Genomic DNA, 25,460 nt, shown 5'->3' with positions numbered 1-25,460 from the left:
ATGGTGAGACAGCAATTTACCACAACATCCACAGGTTTCTGATCAATGTTATAGACAAATGGTGACTTTGGAGACCATCCACATAGGTTTAAATCCTGCTTCCACCAGATGATAGCTGTGTAACATAGGGTAAGTTGCTTAACTTCTTTGTCCCTCAGTTTTACCTGCCCCCACGTTAAATAATGACAGTAAAGCTACCTTATCTCCCAGGGTTTTGAGGATCAACGAGTTACTATTTGTACAGTACTTGGAATACGGTACACATAATATAAATGTTTGTTAAATTAATTTAACGTAATTGGTAATAAATGGTTGCTAAGAGTTTACTGAGGGCCTTCTTAGCACTCTGTTTTTGTCAGTAATGAAAAATATTTTTTTAAAAAATCTGAAAAATTTCCTTGGCTTACTTTAAAGTCACCTGGTATCCATTAAACCTTACTGTGCCTGGTGCCTTGAGGACACCAAATACGTTTATGTGGTCTCGCCCTCAGGAACTTAAGTCTTTCTGCATTAAGTTTGGCACAAATGCTCGCAAAGTTAAAAGGAACGGTAACAAAAAATATTACAGTGCCACATACCTGTAAGTAAAGCTATATGAAAAATCAAGTGCTCTATAATGTATATTAATAAAACGCAATTATCAATTGTGAACGCATTTATTCTGACATCAACACAGAAAGCCGCTCAATCCAATGTCTCGCATCAACACACTGTGCAGAAATGGTATTTTCCTTATCGCCACCTGGGAGACGTCTGATAAAACCTTGAGAGTGACCCCACAAAATCATGGCGAATGAAAACCGCACTGGAAACATCACGGGGCTTGCGACTGATGCCTGAGAACCGGGAGGACAACGTGGTGGGCTCAGCGAATACCTTGAATCTTCGGAGTAAAGGGAGGTTCCGAGCCACGGTCGACATTAGGGACCAGGTTGTTTCCGCGGCTGAGGCTGGCCAGTCCGCACTCGCCAGAGGCAAGAACTAGGGGGTTCCCCTCGCTTGGGCTCTCCTACACGCACGTGCGGTTGCCCGGGCCTGCGGGGAGAAGCCGACCTTCGAGCGAGCAGCCGCGGGATTGCGGGGCACAAAGAAAGCAACCCGAGCCCCCTTGCGGCCTCCCGAGGCCCCGCTCCAGGGCTGCGAGACGACGGGTTCCTCGAAGCTAACGGTTCCCACGCCGCCTCCCGTATCTCTGGGATGAGCATCCGACCCAACCCCGGGCCACAACACGCAGTTCAGGGGGCCGCAGAGTCGCCTGTCTGGGTTAGCCTGCACCGCCGCCCCCGAGTCAGGCCCCCTCACCCCACCGCCCTCGTCCAGGGCGACACGTCACTTCCGGCGCGCGCGCCCGCCCGCGGAGAAAGACCGCGGCCGGCGAGGGGGGCGAGCGAGGGGGGCGGGGCGGGGGAAAGGGGAGTGTCCGCCCGCTGCCGCCGCCGCAGCTACAGCTGTAGCCCCCGGGGCTGGGGAGTTCGCTGAAGCCCTGCCCTCCGAACTGGCCCAGGCTGCTCGTCCGGACTCGGGGCGCCAGCGCCAGGAGCACCCACCGCTTTGACCGGTGCAGAAGCGGGACTTGCCTGAGCCTGTGGAGCGGCGGGGACGGCCCCGGCCCCCCTCCCGTCCCTGACCCCTTCTTTCCATCGCCCCAGTCATGGGGAACGCAGCGACCGCCAAGAAAGGCAGCGAGGTGGAGAGCGGTGAGTCAAGGGCCGGGTCTGGGTACCTACCGGGCGGGCCGGCGCGGGGCACCGATCGCCCCTCCGGGTCGGAGCCCCGAGGCCGCGGGCATGGTCCAGGCCTCGCAGCGGCCGCCGGGAGCTGCTCGAGGGGGCCCTGGGGACCAGCTGCCTTCCTCCTCCATCCCCCCCTCCCCCCCGCCCCAGCTCCGGCGTGAGGGCCCAGCACGGAGGGCCGGATGGAGAGATCGAGGGAGAAGAGTGGTCCCCGAAATTCCCTTTCTCTATAGAGCGAGGGGGACGCACTCGCTAGAACAATTCCCCAAATATGGTCCGGATAAGAAGTCCATAGAACCATCCAAGCCCTTGCTTCCCCTACCCACGACCACCTCTTTGGGAGCCACAGGTAGTGCTGTGGGCAGAGTTGGCTCTTTTCCCTCCATCACTTGGGGCCAGCCCAACCTATCACGAGGTAAGGGGCTACTAGTCTGGCTTTCCGCAGGTAAGGTTAATTCTGAGCAAGCGGCTGTGTTTTAGAGACCCTTCCGTCTCTTCAGATTAGGAATGGAAGATATAACAAGACTAAAGTGCAACTTTCTCCTTGAAAAAAGCAAGGCAGGTTTGCCTTTTCTTGAGACATTCAAGACTCTCCTATGGTGTCTGTAAACTTAAAGGTCACTCACTTAAAGTGCTTACAGAATATGGTGAATTTCTTCTGAAAGCTGAAAGTGCAGGCACCCTACATTTTACACCAAATAATAAAAAGTCATGCAAATTGAATTTCTTTATAGTTAAACAAATAAATAAATAAATAAAATCAGGATAGCTGTGAAAGAAAAACTGGTGTGTCTTTGTCCGGTTCCTCTCAGACTTTATAATTCAGAATGATCAGATAACAAATGGTATTTGTTTTATCACAAGGAGTAAATGACATCTCAGCACTTGAGGGAATGCCAAATCATTTATTTCCGTTTGTGTAAATAGTGTCTTTTAATGTTTCTATGTTTGTAACCTGTTTTAGGTTAATTTTGTAATTTGGCATGAAGGAAATAGCTTTTTTTTTTTTTTTTTCTATATCAACAAAGCAGAATCAATTTGGAAAGATTTAGTCATTCGTTTTGTTTAATGTGAATAATGAGATCAGATTATATGGTTTATGTTTCACCAGTAAGGTTTTAATTTTCAGGAGCCCCAGAAAAGTTTGAGATACTATCATACAAATTATCAATGACCATACTTTAGTATGTGATAGGGAAATTTTTAAAAGCCAATATAGAGGTAGAACTTTGTTATCTTTTCTTTTTCAACTGCAAAAATGTAGTAACTGTACAGAAAGTATAGGAATGTGAAAAGTGTAAAGAATTTTTTGTGTCTGATGAGTTATCATTTTGCCTTTTAAGGTAAAATGTACTAATTGTGTTACAAAAAAGTATGCTTGATAATTGAATCATATCAGTGATTTTCATTAGCAAATACTGGCCTGTACAATGTTTATGTTTTTACATTGTAAAAAGAATGATAGTAGACTCTTCTCTGATCTGTATATTTCCATTATTAAGTTACCAAACTAATTCTCCCTTAGACAGTACTAATTTGAACCTCATAACTATGGGATAATCTCAGAATATTTACAGAAAACAGAATAAACTTTAAATATGTATTTAAATTATTCCTACGAATAAATTCTTTCCTGAGCTTTAACTATTAGTGACAGTCTATTTAGTAAGTATGTTAGCCAGCTTTTTATGCAAGTTTATTTATGGCAACTGAAGGTCATTATAGTAGTTTGCATAAATGTTGTAAAGTGATAAAAGAAAATAGCAAATGATGTCTCATCGGGACAATTATTGAAATGTCACGTGTTGATCACTTTGTAATTTCATTTGGAGCAATGTTATCAGATGTGTGTTGCTGCTGTTCTATAGTTAATAAAGTTTATTGATATCTCTTAAAACTTAATGAAAGAACAGCTTTTACCATTACAGACCTAACTTCTGTTTACTTTTATTTTTTTAATTTTTTTACGTTTATTTATTTATTTTGAGAGAGAGAGAGAGAGAGAGCGTGCACGTGCAAGTGGGGTAGGGGCAAAGAGCGAGAGTGAGAGAGACAGAGAGAGAGAGAGAGAGAGAGAGAATCCTAGGCAGGTTCCACACAACGCAGAGCCTGATGTGGGGCTCTAACTCACTAACCATGAGATCATGACCTTAGTTGAAGTTGGAGGCTTAACCGATTGAGCCACCCAGGTGCCCCTCTTCTGTTTATTTTTTAAAATTATTCTTGACAATATATACCTTTCAAAATTTGAATGTAGTTATTTAAACTTTAGCTGGTAGTAAGAGCATAAACTTTCAGAAATATAAGCGATCTTAGAGATCAGCCTGTATAATCATTCCATTTCAAAGTCAAAGAGCCTGACCTCTGAAGAAGCTGAAGGTGAGATCATATTATTACTGATAGCAGAGTAAGGAATAGAATCTGGTGCTCTGATTCCATTCTGCATCACTAAATAATCAATTAATACATACATTTTGAAAATGCCTATCAAGTATATTAGTTCTGTTTGGAGACTCGGTAGGTAAAACCTCAAGAAATTTACAGTGTAGTGTGAGAAAGAAAATGTACTTATTGAAGTTAACTGAAAAGTAAATTAGGATAACTGCTAACATTATGGAAAGTAAGATTAGAACTCTGAAAATGACCAACAGGAAAATGTTTGATTTGAAATGATGATTAAAATGTATAACGTTGATTATTATTTGGGGTTTGATCAGGACCATGCCTCATAGAGATGATTCTGGAGTTTCATTATAAAAAGATTCCAGAGGAATGAAGCTTTGACCATTTGGTGCTTCTGTTGTATTCTACTGAAATCTCTCTATTCCAGGAGGGCACCTGGGTGGCTCAGTCAGTTAAGCGTCCGACTTGGGCTCAGATCTCACAGTTTGTGGGTTCCAGCCCCGTGTCAGGCCCTGTGCTGACAGCTCAGAGCCTGGAGCCTGCTTCAGACTCTGTGTCTCCCTCTCTCTCTGCCCCTCCCCCACTGGCACTCTGTCTCTGTCTCTCAAAAATGAATAAACTTAAAAAAAAAAAAAAAGGAAAGAAATCTCTCTACTCTTGGAATAAAACATTTTCCAGGGTAGGACTTGGAGATGCCATTCTCATTTCCACACTTTCTGGAGATAACATTAAGTTGGGTACCTGTTGTTCTATTGCCATGAACTAAGAAATTGTATTAAGATATCTTGAAAACTTATTGAAAGAACATCTTTTACCATTACATACCTAACTGTGTATTTAAAAAAAAAAATACTCTCAAAAATATGTGTTTCAGAATTCGAATGTAGTTATTTAAACTTCTGCTAATACACAGAAGCATAAATTTTAGAAACATGAGTATATAATTTTCTGAGAAGCTTTAAACTCTTGTCATTCAAAATGGTTCTACTTATCCAGTCTCCCACTCTTACTTTACCCACAGTTGCCAACATAAAAAGCAGATGCCACTGTTTTATCATGGGAAAGTTCTTTTCATTTATTTCCTTTTTTAAGACCCATTAGACCCCACAGGTTGCCTGTGGGGCTTTGTATTACACTCTCATGGCAAAGGTGTTGAGACCAATGGGTGAAGTGTTGATAGAGACTTGGAGGCAGATTCTCCTGTGACTGCAAGTGGTAGAGCCACCTTGTAACCTAGTGTTTACATAATGATCTTTGAATGTTTTCCCAAGTATCTGTCTTAGGAACTTTAAGGTGAATAGAAATTAATCAAAGAAAGTCTCCAGTAGACTAGGTTCAACCAAAATGCAAGTTTCATAACAACTAGCATTTTTGGAGGGCTTACTATGAGCCTGGTTCTCTGTGTACTTTGCATGCATAATTTCACTTAATCTTTCCAAGCCTGTGAAGTAGTTTAGTTATTTTTCCATTTTATATATGAGGAAATAGAGGCTCAGAGAGACTAAATGACTTGCCTAAGGTTGTACAGCGAGGAAGCCAAGGAGCAACATTTGAACCTAGGCAGCCTAACCCCAAACCCAAAATCCTAACCACTGTGTGAACAGCCTATGCGTATCCAATGGAAAAGCTAATTCTCAAACACACAGAATAGCTCAGACTTTATTTTGTTTCAGTTTATTGTCAGTTACAGGAAATTTTGGTTGTTTTCAGTAGTGACTTTATTTGTATATATTTAATTCTTAGAGTTATTGTTTCTGGTACTGTTCTCTAAATTCAGTTTCCTCATCTGTAAAACGAGGACAAAAGATTAAGTTACTTTGAAAATCTTTAGATTTAATATGGTATAATTTCAAATTAAGCCATATAAATTGATTTATATACTTAAACCCTTCATTACTATTGCTATTTGTATTTAATTATTTTTTCTCATTTGTGAATATATACTTTCCCTTCCTGACAAAAAGCCAATCAAAAACTTACTATTTGAACTTGTATTGCCATTTTGAAAAGTATTTAGAAATTTGCATTTTACCACGGTTTAGAGGAACACCATCCAATCAGACTTTCTGCTGTGATGGACATGTTTCTGTGTTGTCTAATGTGGTAGCCACTAGCTGTATGTGGCTCTTGAGCACTTGAAATGTGACCAGGGCGACTGAGGAACTGAATTTTTAACTTACATGTGGCTATTAATGTTTGGTGTAGTGGACAGCACAAATTTAAAACATAGCTGTCTTTACATGTAATAAAAACGCTAACCCATCTTTCCATCATCTTGGTAACTGGTAGATACTCAACAAGTATGTGTTGATAAACAGAATGCTGGACTGATCTTTTCTCATCCTAAGAAGGAACTTATTTCTAAAGCATTTCCCCTGAATAAGCCTTTATAAACTTAGTGAACGTTACTGTAGCTTAGTGATTTGTGTGTCATGTATAAAGTTCACTACAAAGTTCATTTCCATATTGGGTTCTACTAGAATTAATTTGTTTTAGTTTTCAATACTGACTCTCAGTGAACATATTTTTATTGTAAGTTTTTGTAGATTTAAATGTTGATTAGGAGAAATTTAGTGATCTCATATCATACTCGTGTCTTTAAAGTTTTTAGTTATCAGGTATTTTTAAGGGAAAACCAGTAGCAGGTATTTGCGCCAATTTACTAGACTGGCAGAAGTATTTGGGAATGGTTTTCTTTGAGTTAAAAATTTTTGAAAAAGAAAACAAAAGGTCCCAACAAACAGCAACACTGTCTAAATAATAAATCCATTGTTATCTGATCCAGATACATGATTTTGTGATTCACTTTGTACAGATTATCTAATGTATAAAATTATCTCATGTTTAGAAACCATTTTTCCCATTCTCCTGGTCAGTGACCTCCACTTAGGATCTACACAGAATGTTGCTTTTCATTGCCAGCAACAGGATAATTAAAGACCTGAAAGCCAGCTTAGAAAAGTAAGCCACAGTTGAGTGGCAGAAGCAGTCCATGAAAAGATCCTAGGTAAGCCATGATACTTATTAAAATTCTTCAGAGAGTCAGGAGTTGACCATAAATCATTTTGGTATTCCATTAAATTAATAAAATAAAACAATTAGTATAATTTACAAGATTGTCTGTATACCTAGGTGATAATAATGTTAGTACAGATATATGATCAGATTTTTTTAGGGGAATAAATCTTAAGTTTTGAATAAAGAAAAGTATGTTAAGTAGAAAAATGTGGAATTTATGGAAGTAAATATACCCTGGTCAGTACCACATTATTTTGAGTATTTTAATTTTAAAACTTCCTTCAAGAGTATCCTATATAGTTCTTTTCTTTGTTGGTCCATTCATTCATTCCACATAGTTGAGTTCCTAATATGTGATGGACTCTATGCAAATCTATGGGAGTAAAGATTGAATATGACACTATACCTGCTCCATAGTGCCTACATTCCAGAAATTAGAGACATATTTGTCAACACATTGATGGGGTGAAAGCTGTTATAAGTACTTATGTAAAAATTCAGTGGGGAAACCAGTAGAAAATACGGTCATTTCCACTGGTGTGGGGAGGGTGAGGTTCTAAAAGGACTTCAAGGAGGAGGTGAGCTCTGAGTTGAGCATCGAAAATGGTAAGTGTTCAACAGGAGGAAGTGTGCTCTGAGTAGAAGGAACACAGAGTGAACAAAGATGCAGAGGAATGAAACAAAATGGGATGTACAGGAAAAGGAAAGTAAGTTGTCCATTGTGACTAACTGAGAGGATAGAATTGGTTGTAGGAAAGAGGGGAAGCTATATAATGAAAGATGAGACTGAAGAAATGGACAGAGCCATGTAATGGAAATTCCGATTTTGAATTTTATCCCATAGATATTAGGGAGCTGTGGTGGACTTCAGAATAAGGGAGAGACATGATCAGATTTGGGTTTTACCAAGATTACTTTGGTTGGTAGTGTGAAGATGAGTCACTTTATGGAATAAGTGGAGTAAAGGCAGGAAGATCAATTAGAAGACTCTTGCATGCAAGGGAGGGACTTTGAGGGTCTGAATCAAGGCGGTGGAGGTAGGGATGCAGGAAAAGCTCTGAAATTTGAGAAGTTTGGAAAATGAAAATGAGCAAACTGTACTTGGGGAATGAAGAAGAAGAGGAATTGGAAATAATGCCCAAGTTTTTCGCTTGTTTGGATGGGTTGTGATGCCAGTAATAGAGTCAGGAAGTGAATAAAAGGCCAGGAGCAGATTTGGGGAGTATTGAATTCAGGGGCATATTGAATTCAGGGTGCCTATGGCATTTCTAAGAAAAGTGATACCTGATTGGTTGTTCTGTATGTGGATTGTCTAATTTAATTCTCCCAGTCATGGTGGGGAAATGACCTTGGATGGTTAGAGGATCTGTTCCACATAACATCCTCATTTTGCTCCCTTAAAAAAGGCCAGCTGTTTAGAAATTATAGAACTAAAACACCTGAGGGATGCCTGGGGTGGCTCAGTTGGTTGGGCATCTGACTCTTGATTTCAGCTCAGGTCATGATCTCAGAGTCATGGGATCAAGCCCCACTTTGCAGGGCTTCATGCTGGGCGTAGAGCCTGTTTGAGGCTCGTTCTCTCTCTCTCTCTCTCAAGATGAATAAACATTAAAAAAAAAAAAAAGAACTAAAACATCTAACATAATCCCTAGAAATTCAGAACTACAGCTACTAAAAGTGTAGCTTTTTTGTTTTGAAAAGAGTAAAACCTAAAGCACTGATGAAAACAGTGTAACTTTAAAAGAAACAAAATAATTTAAAATCAGATAAAATATTACTTTTACAGTTAAAGTGTACATCCTGTAAGCTACTGAGTTTGGTAGAACCATGTAGAACAGTGGAAAGAACATGTAAAATACAGTAGCAACATACGTTTTACTAAGTAAATACCAGTTTTGTTCCCCTGGAGTGCTTTCAAATAAATATTATAACATTGAGATATAACTTAGTGGTAAGGACATGAACTTAGAATAAGAAAAATCTAGATTGTTTTCTAATACTTTCTATTACTTCACTTTGAACAAGTGTTTGTTTTAATGTCTCCAACCTATACTGTAAAATTGAGAAGAGAGGATTTGATAATGAGGCTGTGGTCTTTTCCAGTTTTATAATCTAATGATTCCAATATATTTATTATGGAAAGAATGTACATTTAGAAGTACCAACACTTGGGAATGAATTATAGAATGTTCTCAGAAAATTATGTGGAGAAAATTATGTGGGTGGAGAAGTGGTAAATGAGCCTCAATGTGAGCACATATAAGGTACTGTATTTAGGGAAATTTTTTACCTGTACTTTTAAGAATGACAACCTATGAATTTTGACCTAGGAAACATTAATGAATCACTGTATTGATTGTTGAAGATATTCTCATGTTCTACTGCAGGTAAAGGGATCATTTAAATGTTAGTCATCAGAGGAGTGGAAATAAAACACAGAGCATTCTACTATTAATGTAAAACCCTTATCATACTATGTGTAGTTATGATGTTTTGTGTGTAGTCGAACCAGGGGAAGTTAAGATCAGAGGCAGCTAATAGGTGTAAGAAAATAGAAGGTTTATTGTATGAGAATAAGCTAAAAAAACACAAAACAAACTCTTCAAACTAAAAAGGTTATGGCTACATGATTAAAATGTATAAATCAGGTAGCATTGACAGAAAAGCTAGGATTTTTCACTTAAATTTGAATTACAAGAACTCATGAGATATTCCTCAAAACTTAAAAAAGCTAGTTGTAGAGCAAATAAAATACAGCAAAACCTTGAGAAACTAGGCTTAGAGAATAAGTCTTTTTAACTGCTTTTTAATCATTTAGGTTTAAAGGTAAAAAACACTTGTGCTTATAAATTCAGCTAGTATTTTTAGCAACTTAAAAATTGGTAGAAAATTTTAATGCTTTTTTTACTCTTTTTATAGGTCTTATAACCCCTTCTGCTTCTTATAACTTCTAAAAGAGTCATTGATATTAACAGATAAACCTTTTTCTTACTAATACTGAGGTTTATTACTATAATGCAAATAATAAATTGTTTTCCCTGATAAGGAGAGATAGCTCGAATTGCTTAAATTGATATGGATGCATAGCTTAAGTTTTTACTTTAGTATTATAATTCATCCATTTATTGGAGCGACTGGGTGGCTCAGTCGGTTAAGAGTCTGACTCTTCATTTCGGCTCAGGTCATGATCTCACGCTTCGTGGGTTTGAGCCCCACGTCGGGCTCTGTCTGTGCTGACAGTGCAGAGCCTGCTTGGGATTCTCTCTCCTCTCTCTCTCCCCCTCTGCTACTTACTCTCTCTCTCTCTCAAAATAAATAAATAAACTTAAAAAAATAATAATTCACCCATTTATTTGATTTTTCAAAAATATCTTGGGGATGGGAGATAAAGAGTTGCCTTTATGTAGCTCGTAGTCTTTTGGCAGATTTAGATAAGTGAAAACATAATTATGAGAATTTTTTAGGACGTATAGTATAGGATGTTTCCTGTGGTGATAATTTTGTTTTTTAACTTTTTGGTTGTAATGTAAATTACATTCAGTAATGCTCTGTATCTATGCAGATGGTTTTTTTGAATCAAAGTTAGGACTCTTTTAAAGAGAAATGCACTGACAATTCACAATGATAAATGATGCACCAGCACATGTGACCTTAAAGCTGCCTTAGAAAATCCAGTGTAGAAGTTGTATCTTATCTGACTTGCTATTACAAGGTGAAAAGTCCCAGGTTTTATGTCCATGATTTAAGGTTATATTCCCTATTGCCCACTATTCATATAAAGTTAACTTTTCAATGACTTCTGAATTTTTTTTCTTGTAAAATAACTGTTGAATCTAAACCTTTAAGTCCTTGGCAAATCTGTATTCTCCGTCTGGACTTTGTCTTCAAAAAATTAAAGATACGCTCTTGAGATCTCACTTTAGAGTCCTACTTAGTAAAAGGGGGTGCCTGGGTGGCTCAGTAGGTTAAGTATCCAACTCGTGGTTTTGGCTCAGGTCATGATCTCGCAGGTTCGTGAGTTCAAGCCCCACATCGGGCTCTGGGCTGACAGTGTGGAGCCTGCTTGAGATTCTCTCTCTCTCTCTCTCTCTCTCTCTCTTTTCTCTCTTTCTCTCTTTCTCTCTCTCCCTCCCCCTCTCCATGCCCCTCCCCCACTTGCTGTCTCTGTCTCTGTCAAAATAAATAAATTAAAAAAAAAGAGTCCTACTTAGTAAAATGAGTATTCAATTTCTATATTACTTACTTATTCTTTAAATATTTCTTTTGTTTAATGTTTATTTATTTTGAGAGCGAGAAAGTCAGAGTGCAAACAGGGGAGGAGCAGAGAGGAAGACACAGGATCTGAAGCAGGCTCCAGGCTCTGAGATGTCAGCACAGAGTCTGACACAGGGCTCGAACCCATGAACTGCGAGATCATGACCTGAGCCAAAGTCAGAGGCTTAACCAATTGAGTCACCCAGGTGCCCCTCTATATTACTTATTCTTAAGTAGATGACCATACGGCATCATCCAACTATTGTGCGTAAGCTACAAACTTAAGAGAATATGTTTGTACAGGTATAACTTAACTTTTTTTGTAGGTGCTAATTCTGCTGATAATTTAGCCCCTCTAATCCAAGGAGAAGAGCTTCCTGTCTGAGTAGGAGCCATGAAAGATTAAATTGGGGAAGAATATGAATCCCTCTTTAGGCTGTAGTCTTGAAGTTACTAAGTAAGTCATAGTTCATCTGATAGAATGACAGAGACAGAAAGGTCATTTATTTGTCATTCATTCAATCCTTTAGTTATTCTCAATCAGTATTTACTGAGTGCCTACTGTGTATCAGATTCTGTGCTAGTCCATAAATGCAAATATGTGAATAAACATAAGACTTGGTTCCTGTTTTAAGCTGGGAGACAGATACATACAGATATTTATGGAAAAATGTAGGGTGATACACAGTGCCTAAGATTTGATACTAGGCTGAAAATACAACGTAGGAGTGTATATAGGTTTAAGTGTTGAATTCCTGAGATCATACTATAACCAACTTAAATAGAAACTGGCTTTGAGTCCATTTTTGGGGATGTTTACATCTGTGATTATAGCACTTACAGTAGCATTGATTCTCCATTGTTTCTCCCACTGTAATCTCTAAGGGCAGAGCCGGTATCTATCTTGTTTAGTGTTTTAATCCCTAAAATTTGGCACAGTTCCTAGCCCATAGTGGAAACTGAAATCATCGACAGTTACAAAATACAAAATTTGAGCTTCTTGTAAAAGTGTTTACTCCCCATCTCTCCCCTTAGTTGACAGGTACTTTCTCTTCAATGTATTGACTATTTGGGCCTGTTAGTTGATTTTCTTGAGAAGAGGGTACCTCTTTCCTTCTTTTCTCAGCATATAGTAGTTTGACATATATCAAAATTATATCACTTTTAACTGGTATGAAGAGATTGGTCTCAGACTTCAGGTAGGAAGACATTGGATTAGGAAAAACTATTATGCTCCCAACTTCTTGAAAATCCCTGCTCATTTGAGGCCTACTATAGTCTGTTTGTGTTTCCTCAGAATTCATATGTTGAAATCCTAACCCCCATGGAGATAATATTAGAAAGTGCGGCCTTTTGGAGAGTGCTCCCTTGCCCCCTCTGCTAAGTGAGGTTGCCATAAGGAGATGGCTGTCATTGAAGAAGTGGGCTGAATTTGCTGGCACCATAATCTTGAACTTTCAGTCTGTAGAACTGTGAGAAAGATTTCTTTTGCTAATAAGCCACCCAGTCTATGGTATTTTGTTATAGCAGCCCGGACAGGACCAAGACAAGGCCTAAACTAGTCAGCTGTACTATTATGTTCCCATCCTTGTAGCTTTCATTTACCAATCTCTTACTTACTTTTCTTCACTCATCAAAAACTTTGGCACGGGGCTCACAATCTTTCTCTGTACTCTAAGCCCTGCATTTATCCTAGGTGGCTTCAAATTCTATGTGGATGACCCATTCATTACCATTGCATCTCAGTTCCTTGACCACATTATCTTCTATCCCCTTCTGTTCACTTCATTTCAAATAGCCAGTCTCACCAAGAATCTTGTCATATTTATTAATTGCTCAATAATCACCAATGTACACGTGCCATTTTCTGATCACAATGTCCCCTAATTTTCTTTGCTCTTTAAATATTCTCACTATTATTCTTCATCAGAATCTTTCGTCCATTTGTCCATCATGTCTCACTTCATTTTCCTTTTTAACCAGTTTCGATTACATGGTCCCTGAAATCCATTGCACTTTTGTCTTTTTAGCACATCTTTCTGACAAAAATCTAACTGATAAACTCAACTGTCTGTTTTCTTAGTGCTTTCAGCTAAGAGCTAAGCAATACTAGAGAAAGCCACATAGAAGGGCACTATAAATGTAGCCTCAGATAGGCTGTCAACATGATTTGACAATTCTACCATATTTCTCTGATCAACACTGTCTCCCATTCTTTGTAATTTTTATTTTATTCACTTCACACTTCTGAAGTCCCCATTATCTCATTTCTAAGAGATGATCTTGCCTCATATCTCACAAAGAAAATGAAATGTATCAAATGAGAGAACCCCTTCAACTTCTTTCTATAAAACATGCACACCTCCTGTATTTTAACTTCATCTATCTTGTTATTCTGTTCTAATAGAAGAATTGCCTGTTCTTTTTATCTATTGTTATATCATACATCCTTCCTTCATTTAGTGGCTTAAAGCAATGGCAGCATTTATTTTGCTTAGGAAAGTACAGTTTGGGCAGAGCTCTACAAGGACACCTCATCTCTGCTCTATTTGACAGCAGCTAGCTCAGCTCAAAGGCCAGGGGCTAGAATCACCAAAAGTCTTGCTCATTCATGTGTTCTTGTTTTGCTGGTTGTAGGTAGTTGGAACATTAGCTTGGATTTTCAGCTGAAACATCACATGGCCTCTACATGTGGTTTGGGCTTTCTTATAACATGGTAGCTAAGTTCTAAGGGAGAGAGAGCGAGCCATGTGGAAGCTCTATCATGTTTTATGAGTTAACCTCTAAAGTAATATCATTTCTGCTGCCTTCTATTTATTAGAAGTCACTTAGATGTGTCTATATTTAAAGGAAGGTGAATTAAATTCCACCCTTTGATGGGAGGAATGTAAATAATTTTTTGACCTGTTTTAAAAGCCACCACATGATACATCTTTACAAGGCCAATCCCTCCACCATTACTTTGGATCTCAACCCTTCTACTTTCCCAGGGACCTATGTATGCTATTGCATATTCTTCTCTTTCATATTCAGCTTGCTGTCTTTTTTTTTTTTTTTTTTTTTTTTTTTTTAAAAATTTGTTCTTGATAGAGAGAGAGAGAGAGAGAGAGAGAGAGCACCTGACGTGGGCCTTGAACCCACCAACCGTGAGATCATGACCTGAGCTGAAATCAAGAGTTGGATGCTTAACTGACTGAGCCACCCAGGCACCCCATCTTTTCATTTACTTTTATTTTTTTTTTAATTTTTTTTTTTTAATGTTTATTTATTTTTGAGACCGAGAGAGACAGAGCATGAATGGGGGAGGGTCAGAGAGAGAGGGAGACACAGAATCTGAAACAGGCTCCAGGCTCTGAGCCATCAGCCCAGAGCCCGACGCGGGGCTCGAACTCACGGACCGTGAGATCATGACCTGAGCCGAAGTCGGACGCTTAACCGACTGAGCCACCCAGGCGCCCCTTCATTTACTTTTAAATGTATACTCTTTTTTTCTTTACCTTTCTGTTTTGCTTATTGACTCTGCATTCTCCCCCTTCCCTTTTTCATCTCTTACCTAGTAAAGTGAACTGGCCTAAAGTAATGTGGCCACTTCAAGTTGCCTTTGGTGGCCAGGCAGGTAATGTCAATGTGTATTAGATAAAACCTGAGAACGGGATTTAAAAAAAAAGAGCTTTTTTCTCTTGCTATATTATAGATATTGACAATTATGGTGCACAGAACATAACATGTTTAGGGGCACCCATGTGGCTCAGTCAGTTACGTATCTGACTTCAGCTCAGGTCATGATCTCGTGGTTCATGTGTTCAAGCCCCTCATCGGGCTCTGTGCTGACAGCTCAAGAGCCTGGAGCCTGCTTCAGATTCTCTCTCCCTCTTTCTCTTTTCCTCCCCGACTCACACTGTCTCTCTCTCTCTCTCTCTCAAAAAATGAATAAACATTAAAAATTTTTTTGAAAAAAAGAACATAACATATTTAATGCAGTTCAGCTTTTAGAATACAGCTTTTTTGAAAGGTGCAGTTTACCTATAAGTACTTCAGTAACAACATAAAAACATAAAAATGTTAAAATGAGAGAGGGGCAAGTGCCTGGAAGTGTATATATGCAAAGAGATTACTATAATGCTAGGCCTTGGAATGTATGCTTTTTAAGGAGGAAAAAGAGGTTATTTAGGTGTGAAATACAGTGAAAAGGACTGGAGATCTTGTTAAGGTCTGAAGATTGTTGGAGTTTAGATATTGGAGTGAGCTAAAATGATAGATGGTTGTCAGAGAGAGGACAGAATGAAATGAATCTAGGGTATAATCTTTGAAGTAAGTATCTAAGGTAGAGTAGGGTGGGAATGTACATATTGAGTGAATATAGATATTAAATATAAAAGTTTGGAGTATATACATATTCTAAGAGCATATGTATTAAATGAACTACAAGTATGCCAGTTTTATCTGTCGTGTTAAATATAAGAAATATATGGACAATCTGTTTAAAAATTCTATTAAAAATTTAGCAAAGTACTTAAAATTTTGATTTTAACAGTGTAATTTTTAGATGAAAAGACAGTATATCAAATGGGTTTTCATGGCATGAATTTTCAATTTATGGTGTATAGCCAAGACAAAGTAGTATCATGTTGGTTTATATATTCTGTATACATAAACTTCAGTTTAAATGTTTCTGTTCTTGAATTTAAAAATGTTCATTTTCAACTACTTGCATAGTTAAATAGGAATGTATTTTTATTATCTGTGGAATAAAATATCTGTGTATTTTATTATCTGAGGGATGTATTTTTATTATCTTTATTAACAGCAAATATAAATTTATCTAATTGAGAAAGGAATTGAGTTACATGGTCCCCCCCCCCTTTTTTTTTTTAAATAAATTAACTGAATATCCTATGAGAATTTAGAAGCTAGCTACTTTGGTGATTCAAAGTTACTTAGCTGGACACTTAGTATTATTAACCTGGTGTCTGGATCACACCTGAGATCCAGAAAGTTATAAAAGTGTTCTCAGAGAAGCAATAGCAGATATTACAGCATATTTATATCAGCTCAACAGATATTATAGCATATTTATATCAGCTCACATAGCTAATTTCAAAATCTTTCCTAATCTGCAAAATGAACACAGTACTGAGTTGTGAGATTTAGAAATCACATATGATGTGTTTCTCTTGGCACCTGGAAGATGGTCAGTAAACAGTAGCTATAGTTTTTGGGGAAAATCCTTAACCACTGTCTGTATAGACTGGGCACATTTTTAAGCAAGTTGTCTGAATTACCAGTCAATGAACAATTAGAAACTTCAAATTAATTTAGTAGAGTAATGTTATATTCATTTATAAGTAGCTGATTTATATTCATAATTTCAGGATCGTCAAGAATAAAAAGATAAACATTCAGAGGGAGTTTTTAGAGTTATCTATCAAAACTTTAAAAATTACATGAAGCAGCTTAAATCATTTATTTCTCACAATAACCCTATGTAGTAGATACTATTGTTATCATTTTTTCTAGTAAGAAAACCAAGGTTAGAGATGTTAAAGACACAGGTAGCTCAATGGCAGAGCTGAATGTGACACAAACTTAGTTGATCTAATTCAAGGCCTTCATAATCACTGTGTTACACTACTCCCTAACACGATGATGATATTTTCTTTCAAAAATTGGGCATTTGAGACTGTCCTAGAATCTGAAGGGCCCCTAGAAGCTCTACCTATCACCTTTTTAGAATATTACTTAACTTCTCCTATGTGCTAGACACTGTTGTCAGCGCTGCATGTATAATAACTCATTTAATCTTCACAGCCCTTTGAGACAGGAACTATGGTTGCTCTTATTTTACACAAGAGGAAATTTAGGCACAGAAAAGTTAGGTAACTTGTCCAAAGTCATGACTCTAGAGTCTGTTTCTAACCACTGTATCATGTTGGCTACTTTTCTAAAAATTTGTTAATTTTTTTCTGCGTTTACGTATCTATTTCATAATAATCTTTCCAGTGATAGGAAACTCATTACTCTGCAAGGCAATATATCAGTCAGAGCTCTATCAGAGAAACAGAATCAGCAGGATATATATTAAGAGATATATTACAAGCAGTTGACTTACTGATTGTGGGGGCTGGCTAAACAAGTCCAAAGGGCAAGTCTAAAATCCACAGAGCAGGCATTTAGGAAAGACAAGCAGGAACTCTTGGCCAGGCTGAAGCTGCAGTCCAGGGGCTGAATTTCTTCAGGGAAGCTTTAGTTTGGCTATTAAGGCCTTTCAACTGATTGAATCCGACCCACCCAGATTATCTAGGATAATCTCTTTTACTTGAAGTAAACTGATTATAGACTTTAATAACATTTAAAAGATACCTCTACAGCAACACCTAGATTAGTGTTTGAATAATTAATTAAAGACTGTCCTAGCCAAGCTGGCACAAAGTGATAATCACTGACACCTTTTTTTTTTTTTTTTTTTTTTTTTAACGCTGGAGTGGGTTTGAGGTGGTCAGTGGCTTTCATTTTCCCAAGCTACAAATGGAACTTCTGTTTGCTTTTCAACCTTCGTGTATTTTTTGATCACTCCTGCCACTTCCTCAACTTCACCCCACCCAGTTGCCACACCCAAAAAGATTTTAGGTGTTTTGCAATAGAATACATGTACATAAAGCATATTACCTTTGAAACAAAAATTTAAAAATAAACAAGAGCCTCAAAATAAAAGGTAGAACTATGATTGAACCGGAAAACCTATGCCGAAGCTAGTTACTGTATTTGAGCATAAAATTAGCACTTTCTACATGGCAGGAGAGGTAGTTATACAGTATAGAACCTCTTTTCCAAATTCACAGTTCTTTTATTTTTTTTGTTTATTTTGAGAGAGAGAGAGAGAGAGAGAGAGAGCGTGAGCAGGGGAAGGGCAGAAAGAGAGAGAGAGAGAGAGAGAGAGAGAGAGAGAGAGAGAGAATGCCAGTCAGGCTCCATGTTGGCAGTGCACAGCTGGATGAGGGGGTCAGTCTCACGAATCAGGAGATCATGACATGAGCAGAAATCAAGAGTCAGAAGCTTAACTGACTGAGCCACCCAGGCACCCCCAAATTCATGAAATTCTAATAGGAATTTAGCATCAAATTCTAACAGGAAATTAATCTTCTAAATACAAGGCGCTTTGGCCTACATAATTAACAAGATAATTATTTAATAAAAAATAATTCTCTAGATTTCTAGATGCAAGGAGGGTTTCAGAGAGATGCTTATAAGTTATTATTATTATTTCTATTATTATTATGGTAATTCTTTTTTATATCTTGACCATCTTGTCCTCTTTAGATAAATAATATTTAAAATGCTATAAGGTCCTTTACTGAGACATAAAGATTTAAAGTGATGCCTCATAGACCTTTAAGTGGACTTAAAAGGCTTACCTTGGGGCGCCTGGGTGGCGCAGTCGGTTAAGCGTCCGACTTCAGCCAGGTCACGATCTCATGGTCCGTGAGTTCGAGCCCCGCGTCAGGCTCTGGGCTGATGGCTCAGAGCCTGGAGCCTGTTTCCGATTCTGTGTCTCCCTCTCTAGACTCTGTCCCTCCCCCGTTCATGCTCTGTCTCTCTCTGTCCCAAAAATCAATAAACGTTGAAAAAAAAAAAAAAATTAAAAAAAAAAAAAAAAAGGCTTACCTTAAGTGTGTATCTCACAGACCCTCTCACTTAAGAGTCAGGATTTGGAGAAATGAGGACATTGTCCTATAGCAGCCTAACATGAGGCACTAGGTAGAGAATGGCCTCTCAGAAAGAAATGTGAATGCAGCTTTTGTCTATTGAAGTTGATTATAATTTGATAATAAATCCACAGCTTTTATTATTATTCTCAAAATATAATTGACTTATAATGTTCTATTAGTTAGAGGTGTACAAAACAGTGATTCAGTATTTATATGTATTACAGCATATTACAGTGATCACTATGATAAATCTAGCTACCATCTGTCATCATACAAAGTTGTTACCAATTATTACCTATATTCCTGCTGTTGCTGTACATTGTATCTATCCCCTGTCATATTTATTGTAAAGCTAAAAGTTTGTACCTTTTAATCTCCTTCCCCTACTTGCTCATCCCTGCACTCATCTCCCCTCTAGCAACCACAGATTGTCTGTATCTGTGAGTCCATTTCTGATTGGGTTTTTGTTGTTCTTGATTTATTTTATTTTTAGTTTTCACATATAAGTGAAATCATATGGTATTTGTCTTTCTCTCTCTGACTTATTTCACTTAACATAATACCTTCCAGACCCATCCAAGTTGTTACAATGTCAAGATCCATTCTTTTTTATGGCTGAGTTCCATTATATTTACTAATTATGTTGAGATATGTTCCCCTTATACCTACTATATTGAGTTTTTATCATAATGATTATTGGATTTTATCAAATGCTATCTTGTATCTATTCAGATGATCATATGAGCTTTATGTTTAACTTTGTGTGTAGTTTATTGTGTTCATTGATTCGTGGGTATTGAACCATCCTTGCATCCCTGGAATAAATCTCACTTAATTATAGTGATGATACTTTTAATGTATTGTTGAATTTGGTTTGCTAATATTTTGGGATTTTTGCATCAATGTTCCTCAGGGATATTGGCCTGTAATTTTTTTGTGTGTGTGGTGTCTTTCCTCTTCAGTTTTTTGCAATAGTTTGAGAAGGATAAGAATTAAGTCTTCTTTAGATTTTTGGTAGAATTCACTTTGAAGCCATCTGGTCCTGGACTTTTGTTTACTGGGAATTTTTTGATTACCAGTTCAAATTCATTACTAGTAATCAATCTGTTCAGATTTTCTAATTCTTCGTGATTCAGTTCTAGTTTCTAATTATGGCCTTTTCTTTTTCATTTAATGAAGTCCATTAACATTTCTTGTAAGGCCACTTTGGTGTTGATGAACTCCTTTAGTTTTTGGTTGGGAATCTCCTTATCTCTCCTTCAATTCTGAGTGATAATCTTGCTGGGTAGAGTAATCTTGGTTATAAAGTTTTCCCTTTCAGCACTTTAAATATATCATGCCACTCCCTTCTGGGCTGTAAAGGTGTCTGCTGAAAAATCAACTGATAACCTTATGGAGGTTCCCTTGTATGTAACTATTTCATCTCTTCCAGCTTTTAAGATTCTCTCTTCAACTGTTGACATTTTGATTATAATGTGTCTTGTTGTGGATCTCTTTAGGTTCATCTTATCTGGAGCTCTCTTTGCCTACTGGATTTGGATGTTTGTCTCTTTTGCCAGGTTAGGGAAGTTTTCAGCCAATATTCCTTCAAATAGGTTTTTTGTTTTCTTTCTCTCCTCCTGGCACCCCTGTAATGTGAATGTAGTATGCATTATGTTATCTCAGCGTTTCCTTAAACTATTCTCATTTTTCAAATTCTTTTTTCTTATTGTTTGATTGGTTGATTTCCACTGCCCTATCTTCCAGATTGCTGATCCATTCATCTGTATTACCTAATCTGCTCTTGATTCTCTCGACTGTATTGTTCATTTCAATTGTTGTATTCTTCAGCTTTGATTGGTTCTTTTTTAGATTTCCTATCTCTTTATTAAAGTTCTCACTGTGTTCATTCTTTTTCTGAGTTTGGTGAGTATGTTCATGACTATGACTATTCCTTGAACTCTCTAGTATGTTAGTTATCTCCATGTCATTTCATTCTGTCTCTAAGGTTTTATTTTGTTCTTTAACTTGGAACATATATCTCTGTCTTCTCATTTTGCCTAACTCTATTAGTTTCTATGTATTAAGTCGATCAGTTATGTCTCCCAATATTGAAGGAGTGGCTTTATGCAGAAGATGTCTTGTGGGGCGCAGTAGTACAGATACTCCTGGTCACCCTAGCCAGGTGCCCCAGAAGTTACCTGTGTGGGCTTTGTGTACCTTCCTGTTGTGGCTGGGTTATGATTGGTGCACTCATGGTATGCAAGACTTTCCCCCAACACAGCTGTCTGCAAGGTTTAGCCATGACTGCTTCAGGCCGCTAGGGAGCGGGTCTGGCCCCCTGCCCATCTGGCTGAGAGGCCTCGCTGTAACTGTTGCAGGTATATTGGTGTGTGGGGTTGGCTCCTAGTGAGGCTGGCTGCAAGGCCTAGCTGCCATATCTGTAGATGCCCTGATGGTTGGGGCATTTCTCTGGCATGGTTCACGTTGAGATTGGATTATGACTATCATAGGTGTTCTAGAGTGCTGGACTGGCCCCCTGGGGCAAGGATGCTTAGGAGAAGCTTTGGTGCTGGCCCAGAGCACCCACCAGGAGGGTGATTGAATGGGGTGATTGTGCAGGGGAATGTGGGCATGGGACAAGCCGTGCTAGTACACTAGATGGAGAGTATCAGAAATGACACCTGCCAGCACTGGCAGGGAAGGGAAGTGCCAAAAGAAAAAAAATCAATGGTGCTTCCCTGACACATGCCCTAAAATTAGTCAATAAGTCTCCTTCATGTGTTACCCAGGTGCTTTTTAAACTGCTGCCTCTGCCCTGGGACTGGGAGTGGGTGAGATTGTGCACATGCCCTTTAAGAGCAGAGTCTTGATTTCCTATTATTCGCCAGCTCTCCTGGACATAAGCCTAGTAGATTTTCAAAGCCAGGAGTTATGGGGGCTTGTCTTACTGGTGCAAGTCCCATAGTCTTTGGAGTCCAATGAAGGGCTGGTACCCCTCATTCCTCAGGGAGGGCCTCTACAGCTGGGATATCCCTCTTGATTGTAGGTCCTTGTACTGAGGGTATGGGTCCTGACAACCCTTTCTTTCCACCCTTTCTTTCCCTCTCAGTGTGGCTTTTTCTTTATATCCTTAGTTGTGTATGATCAGGTCTGCTAGTCTTCAGTTCATTCTTAGAGATATTTGTTCTATATGTAGTTACAGATTTTGGTGTGTCCATGGGAGGAGGCGAGCTCATCCCACTCTGCCATTGTGATCCCACCCCCTAACCCACAGAGTATTAACAGAAATTGTATCTCATTGATTAAAAGGGGCAGAGAGAGTTCATAATGAAAAGAAGCCTCTGACCTCTCAACCTCCTGTGAAAAGGATGCAGGCTCAGAAGCTGTTCAGCTCTAAACACGCCATTTCTTATGGAAAATGAAGGATGACTCAGAGGATGCAGCCAAGAAGCCAGAGAGTAGAGCTAAGAGACATGGAGAACCACTGCCAGGACTAATTAAAGAACTGGTGACATCTACCCCACTGGATTTCAGAATGGCTATTGCCCAATGACTGTTACGTGCCTCTAGTTTACTCCCTTTTTGAACAGGAGTGTCCATTGCAATTTTCCTATTCTTTCCTCACCACTGTATATTAGGTGTGTGTTGGACAGTTAACTTGTATCTTTAGTCCACATGTCTTCAGATTAGAAGAAGTGTACCTGAGAAGCTGCAACCAAGAAACTGGATCTGAGGAGCCTCATCTACAGCTGCGCCTGATTTAGATTAGGCCCTGGACTTTGAGCTGACATTGTAATGTAATGAGACTTTTGGGGCCTTGGGAGGGGTTGGATATATTTTGAAAATGAAGGAGTGTAAATAATATATGGCCAGAGGGCAGACTGTGACAGTAAAGATGGGTGCAAATTTTTCACCACCCTTCCCATCTGAATCTGGGCTGGGCTGGGCTTGTGTTTGTTTGACCAATAAAATATGGTGGATGTGATACTGGGTCAATTCTAGTCTTAGGCCTTTGAGAGGACTGACAGCCTCTGCTGTCATACAAGCCAGATGCTATGTAACAAGTCTGGCTATTCTGAGACCAGCATGCTGTTAGAAGCCCAACTAGCCACTTGGAGAGAGAAAGAGAGGATAAAAGGTGAGTGAGAGTGTGAAAGATTAGCCGTGGGGAGTAGTCCCTAGGCACTAGACAAGTGAATGAAGCTTTCTTAGACCTTTCAGTGAGCCCATCCTTCAACTGAAATCAGATGAGTAACTGACACAACCAACAGTGAGAAGTGAGATGACAGATGTTAGACCTCAGCTGGGCTATTCCAACCATCCTTAGCTGTTCGAGCGACCAGCTCACACACCAGACTTTGTAGAACAGAGATGAGCATTTCTACTCTACTTTATCCAACTTTTTGAATCACAGAATTGTGAGCAAAATACGGTTATTGTTTTAATACTCAATTTTGGTGTTTGTTACATAGCATTAGACAACTGAAACACAAATGAAGGAACTGAAATACAGAAAAATTCTATCACTTGCCCAGCTTCACAGAGACAGTAATAACCATTGCCTTCAATCACAGTTTAAACTTCCTATGTCCTTCTTTCCAGGGGACACTCTGGGGCCCTTTTTTTCCATCATTAGCAAACCTGTGTACACCTAGAGATTTTTTATATAATGCCAGTTCATTCCTAGCACTTTTCATCTAATAGTTGGACAGTTATGGTTAGCATATCTCTTGACTTAATTCTACAGTAATGATAGAATCTGAGGTATGGTTCAGGACTAATCCTTAGTTTAAAAAAATCTCAGGTGGGATCTCCTCTGAGCATTTCATAAAAGAAATCCCTCACACAAAAGTATGTAGTTATTAGCAAAGTGCAACTGACTAAAAATTTCTTAAAGGAAATTCAGGATAGTTGATATAATTTGCCAAAAGGTAAACAACTTAATTCTATTAAAGTTTTTCTCAAATGTCCTTCTGATTGCAGTATTGATTAGAGGTCTTCTGTTTTGACCATTCTCTAGAACAAAATTCCTTCCTGGTCACTTTTCTCCCTTCCGGATATTTTCATTTGGAACATCCAATTCCTTCTCACCTCCTTATTTGCAGAGAAACTTGTCTCTTTCACAGAAACCCCAGTCTAACACGTGCTTTTTTGTTTGTTTTCTTAGAGTGAACTTATCAAATTATTTTTCTCAACAAAGGAATTTTCATCACTATTAAGATGAAAAGTTCCACTCAGCATTACTTATATATAAGAAAAAGAGAAGACATGTCTCAACCAGAATCCCTCTAGTCACAGATGAACACTGTTACTACTTTTTGTCCAATATATTCTTTTGATAAATATATGGATGAAGTTTAAGAAAAAATGAGATAATAATAATAATAATATAGTGCTTATTATGTACCAGGCACTATTATAAATGCCTTAATCTGATTTATTTTATTTAATCCATCTCACAACCCTATGAGGTCTGTAGTTTTATTAACCCCATTTGCAGGTGAAGAAACTGAAGCCGTTAGGTAATTTGCCCAAGATCACACACCTGAGGTCCAGGTAGTCTTTACCTTAGAGCCTGCACTTTTAACCAGTATTCTAACCTGCCATCCATATTAAACATACTGACTTACACTTTGTTTTTGTTTTTTTTTTTGTTTTTTTTTTCTTTTTTTTAAATTTTTTTTTTTTTCAACGTTTTTTATTTATTTTTGGGACAGAAAGAGACAGAGCATGAACGGGGGAGGGGCAGAGAGAGAGGGAGACACAGAATCGGAAACAGGCTCCAGGCTCCGAGCCATCAGCCCAGAGCCTGACGCGGGGCTCGAACTCACGGACGGTGAGATCGTGACCTGGCTGAAGTCGGACGCTTAACCGACTGCGCCACCCAGGCGCCCCTGTTTTTGTTTTTTATGTCATGAATTTTTCCATGCAGTCAGATATTATTTTGTAGGGAATTGTTTGTTTTTACCTTCACTATGTTATGTTTGTTAAGTAATAACACATATAGAACTAATTTTGGGGGGGGGGGTTATTTTTTTATTTTTGAGAAAGAGAGCACATTGCATGTCAGCAGGTTAAGGGCAGAGGGAGAGAGAATCTTAAGAAGGCACTATGCTCAGAGCAGAGCCCAATACAGGGCTCAATCCCACAACCCTGGGATCATGAGCTGAAATCAAGAGTTGGACACTCAACCAACTAAGCCAGTCAGGTGCTCCAAACTGATTTTTTAACTCTCCACTTCTATAGTCACCATCTTTCTACTTTTAATAGCGTTAATTAGTTTCGCCTATTGTAGAAATGTAATCATACATCATGTACTCTTGGAAATTGTCCTTTCTCTTTGCAGTGTAATATTCCTTTTTTT

The 25,460-nt window shown here is 38.6% G+C and overlaps 1 protein-coding gene across 1 annotated transcript in view; it reads left to right on the top strand.

The window, feature by feature from the left end:
* Nucleotides 1-1,399: 1,399 nt before the first annotated feature.
* Nucleotides 1,400-25,460, top strand: part of PRKACB (protein kinase cAMP-activated catalytic subunit beta) — a 126,923-nt gene continuing 102,862 nt past the window's right edge. Inside the window, exon 1 of the mRNA XM_049616915.1 lies at nt 1,400-1,697. Coding sequence (XP_049472872.1) covers nt 1,652-1,697 — 46 coding nt within the window. The 5' untranslated portion in view covers nt 1,400-1,651. The remainder of the gene's footprint in view (nt 1,698-25,460) is intronic.

The sequence above is a fragment of the Panthera uncia genome (genome assembly GCF_023721935.1).
Source record: "Panthera uncia isolate 11264 chromosome C1 unlocalized genomic scaffold, Puncia_PCG_1.0 HiC_scaffold_4, whole genome shotgun sequence".
In the NCBI taxonomy this organism is placed as follows: Eukaryota; Metazoa; Chordata; class Mammalia; order Carnivora; family Felidae; genus Panthera; species Panthera uncia.
This window is presented reverse-complemented; position numbering and strand designations above follow the sequence as displayed.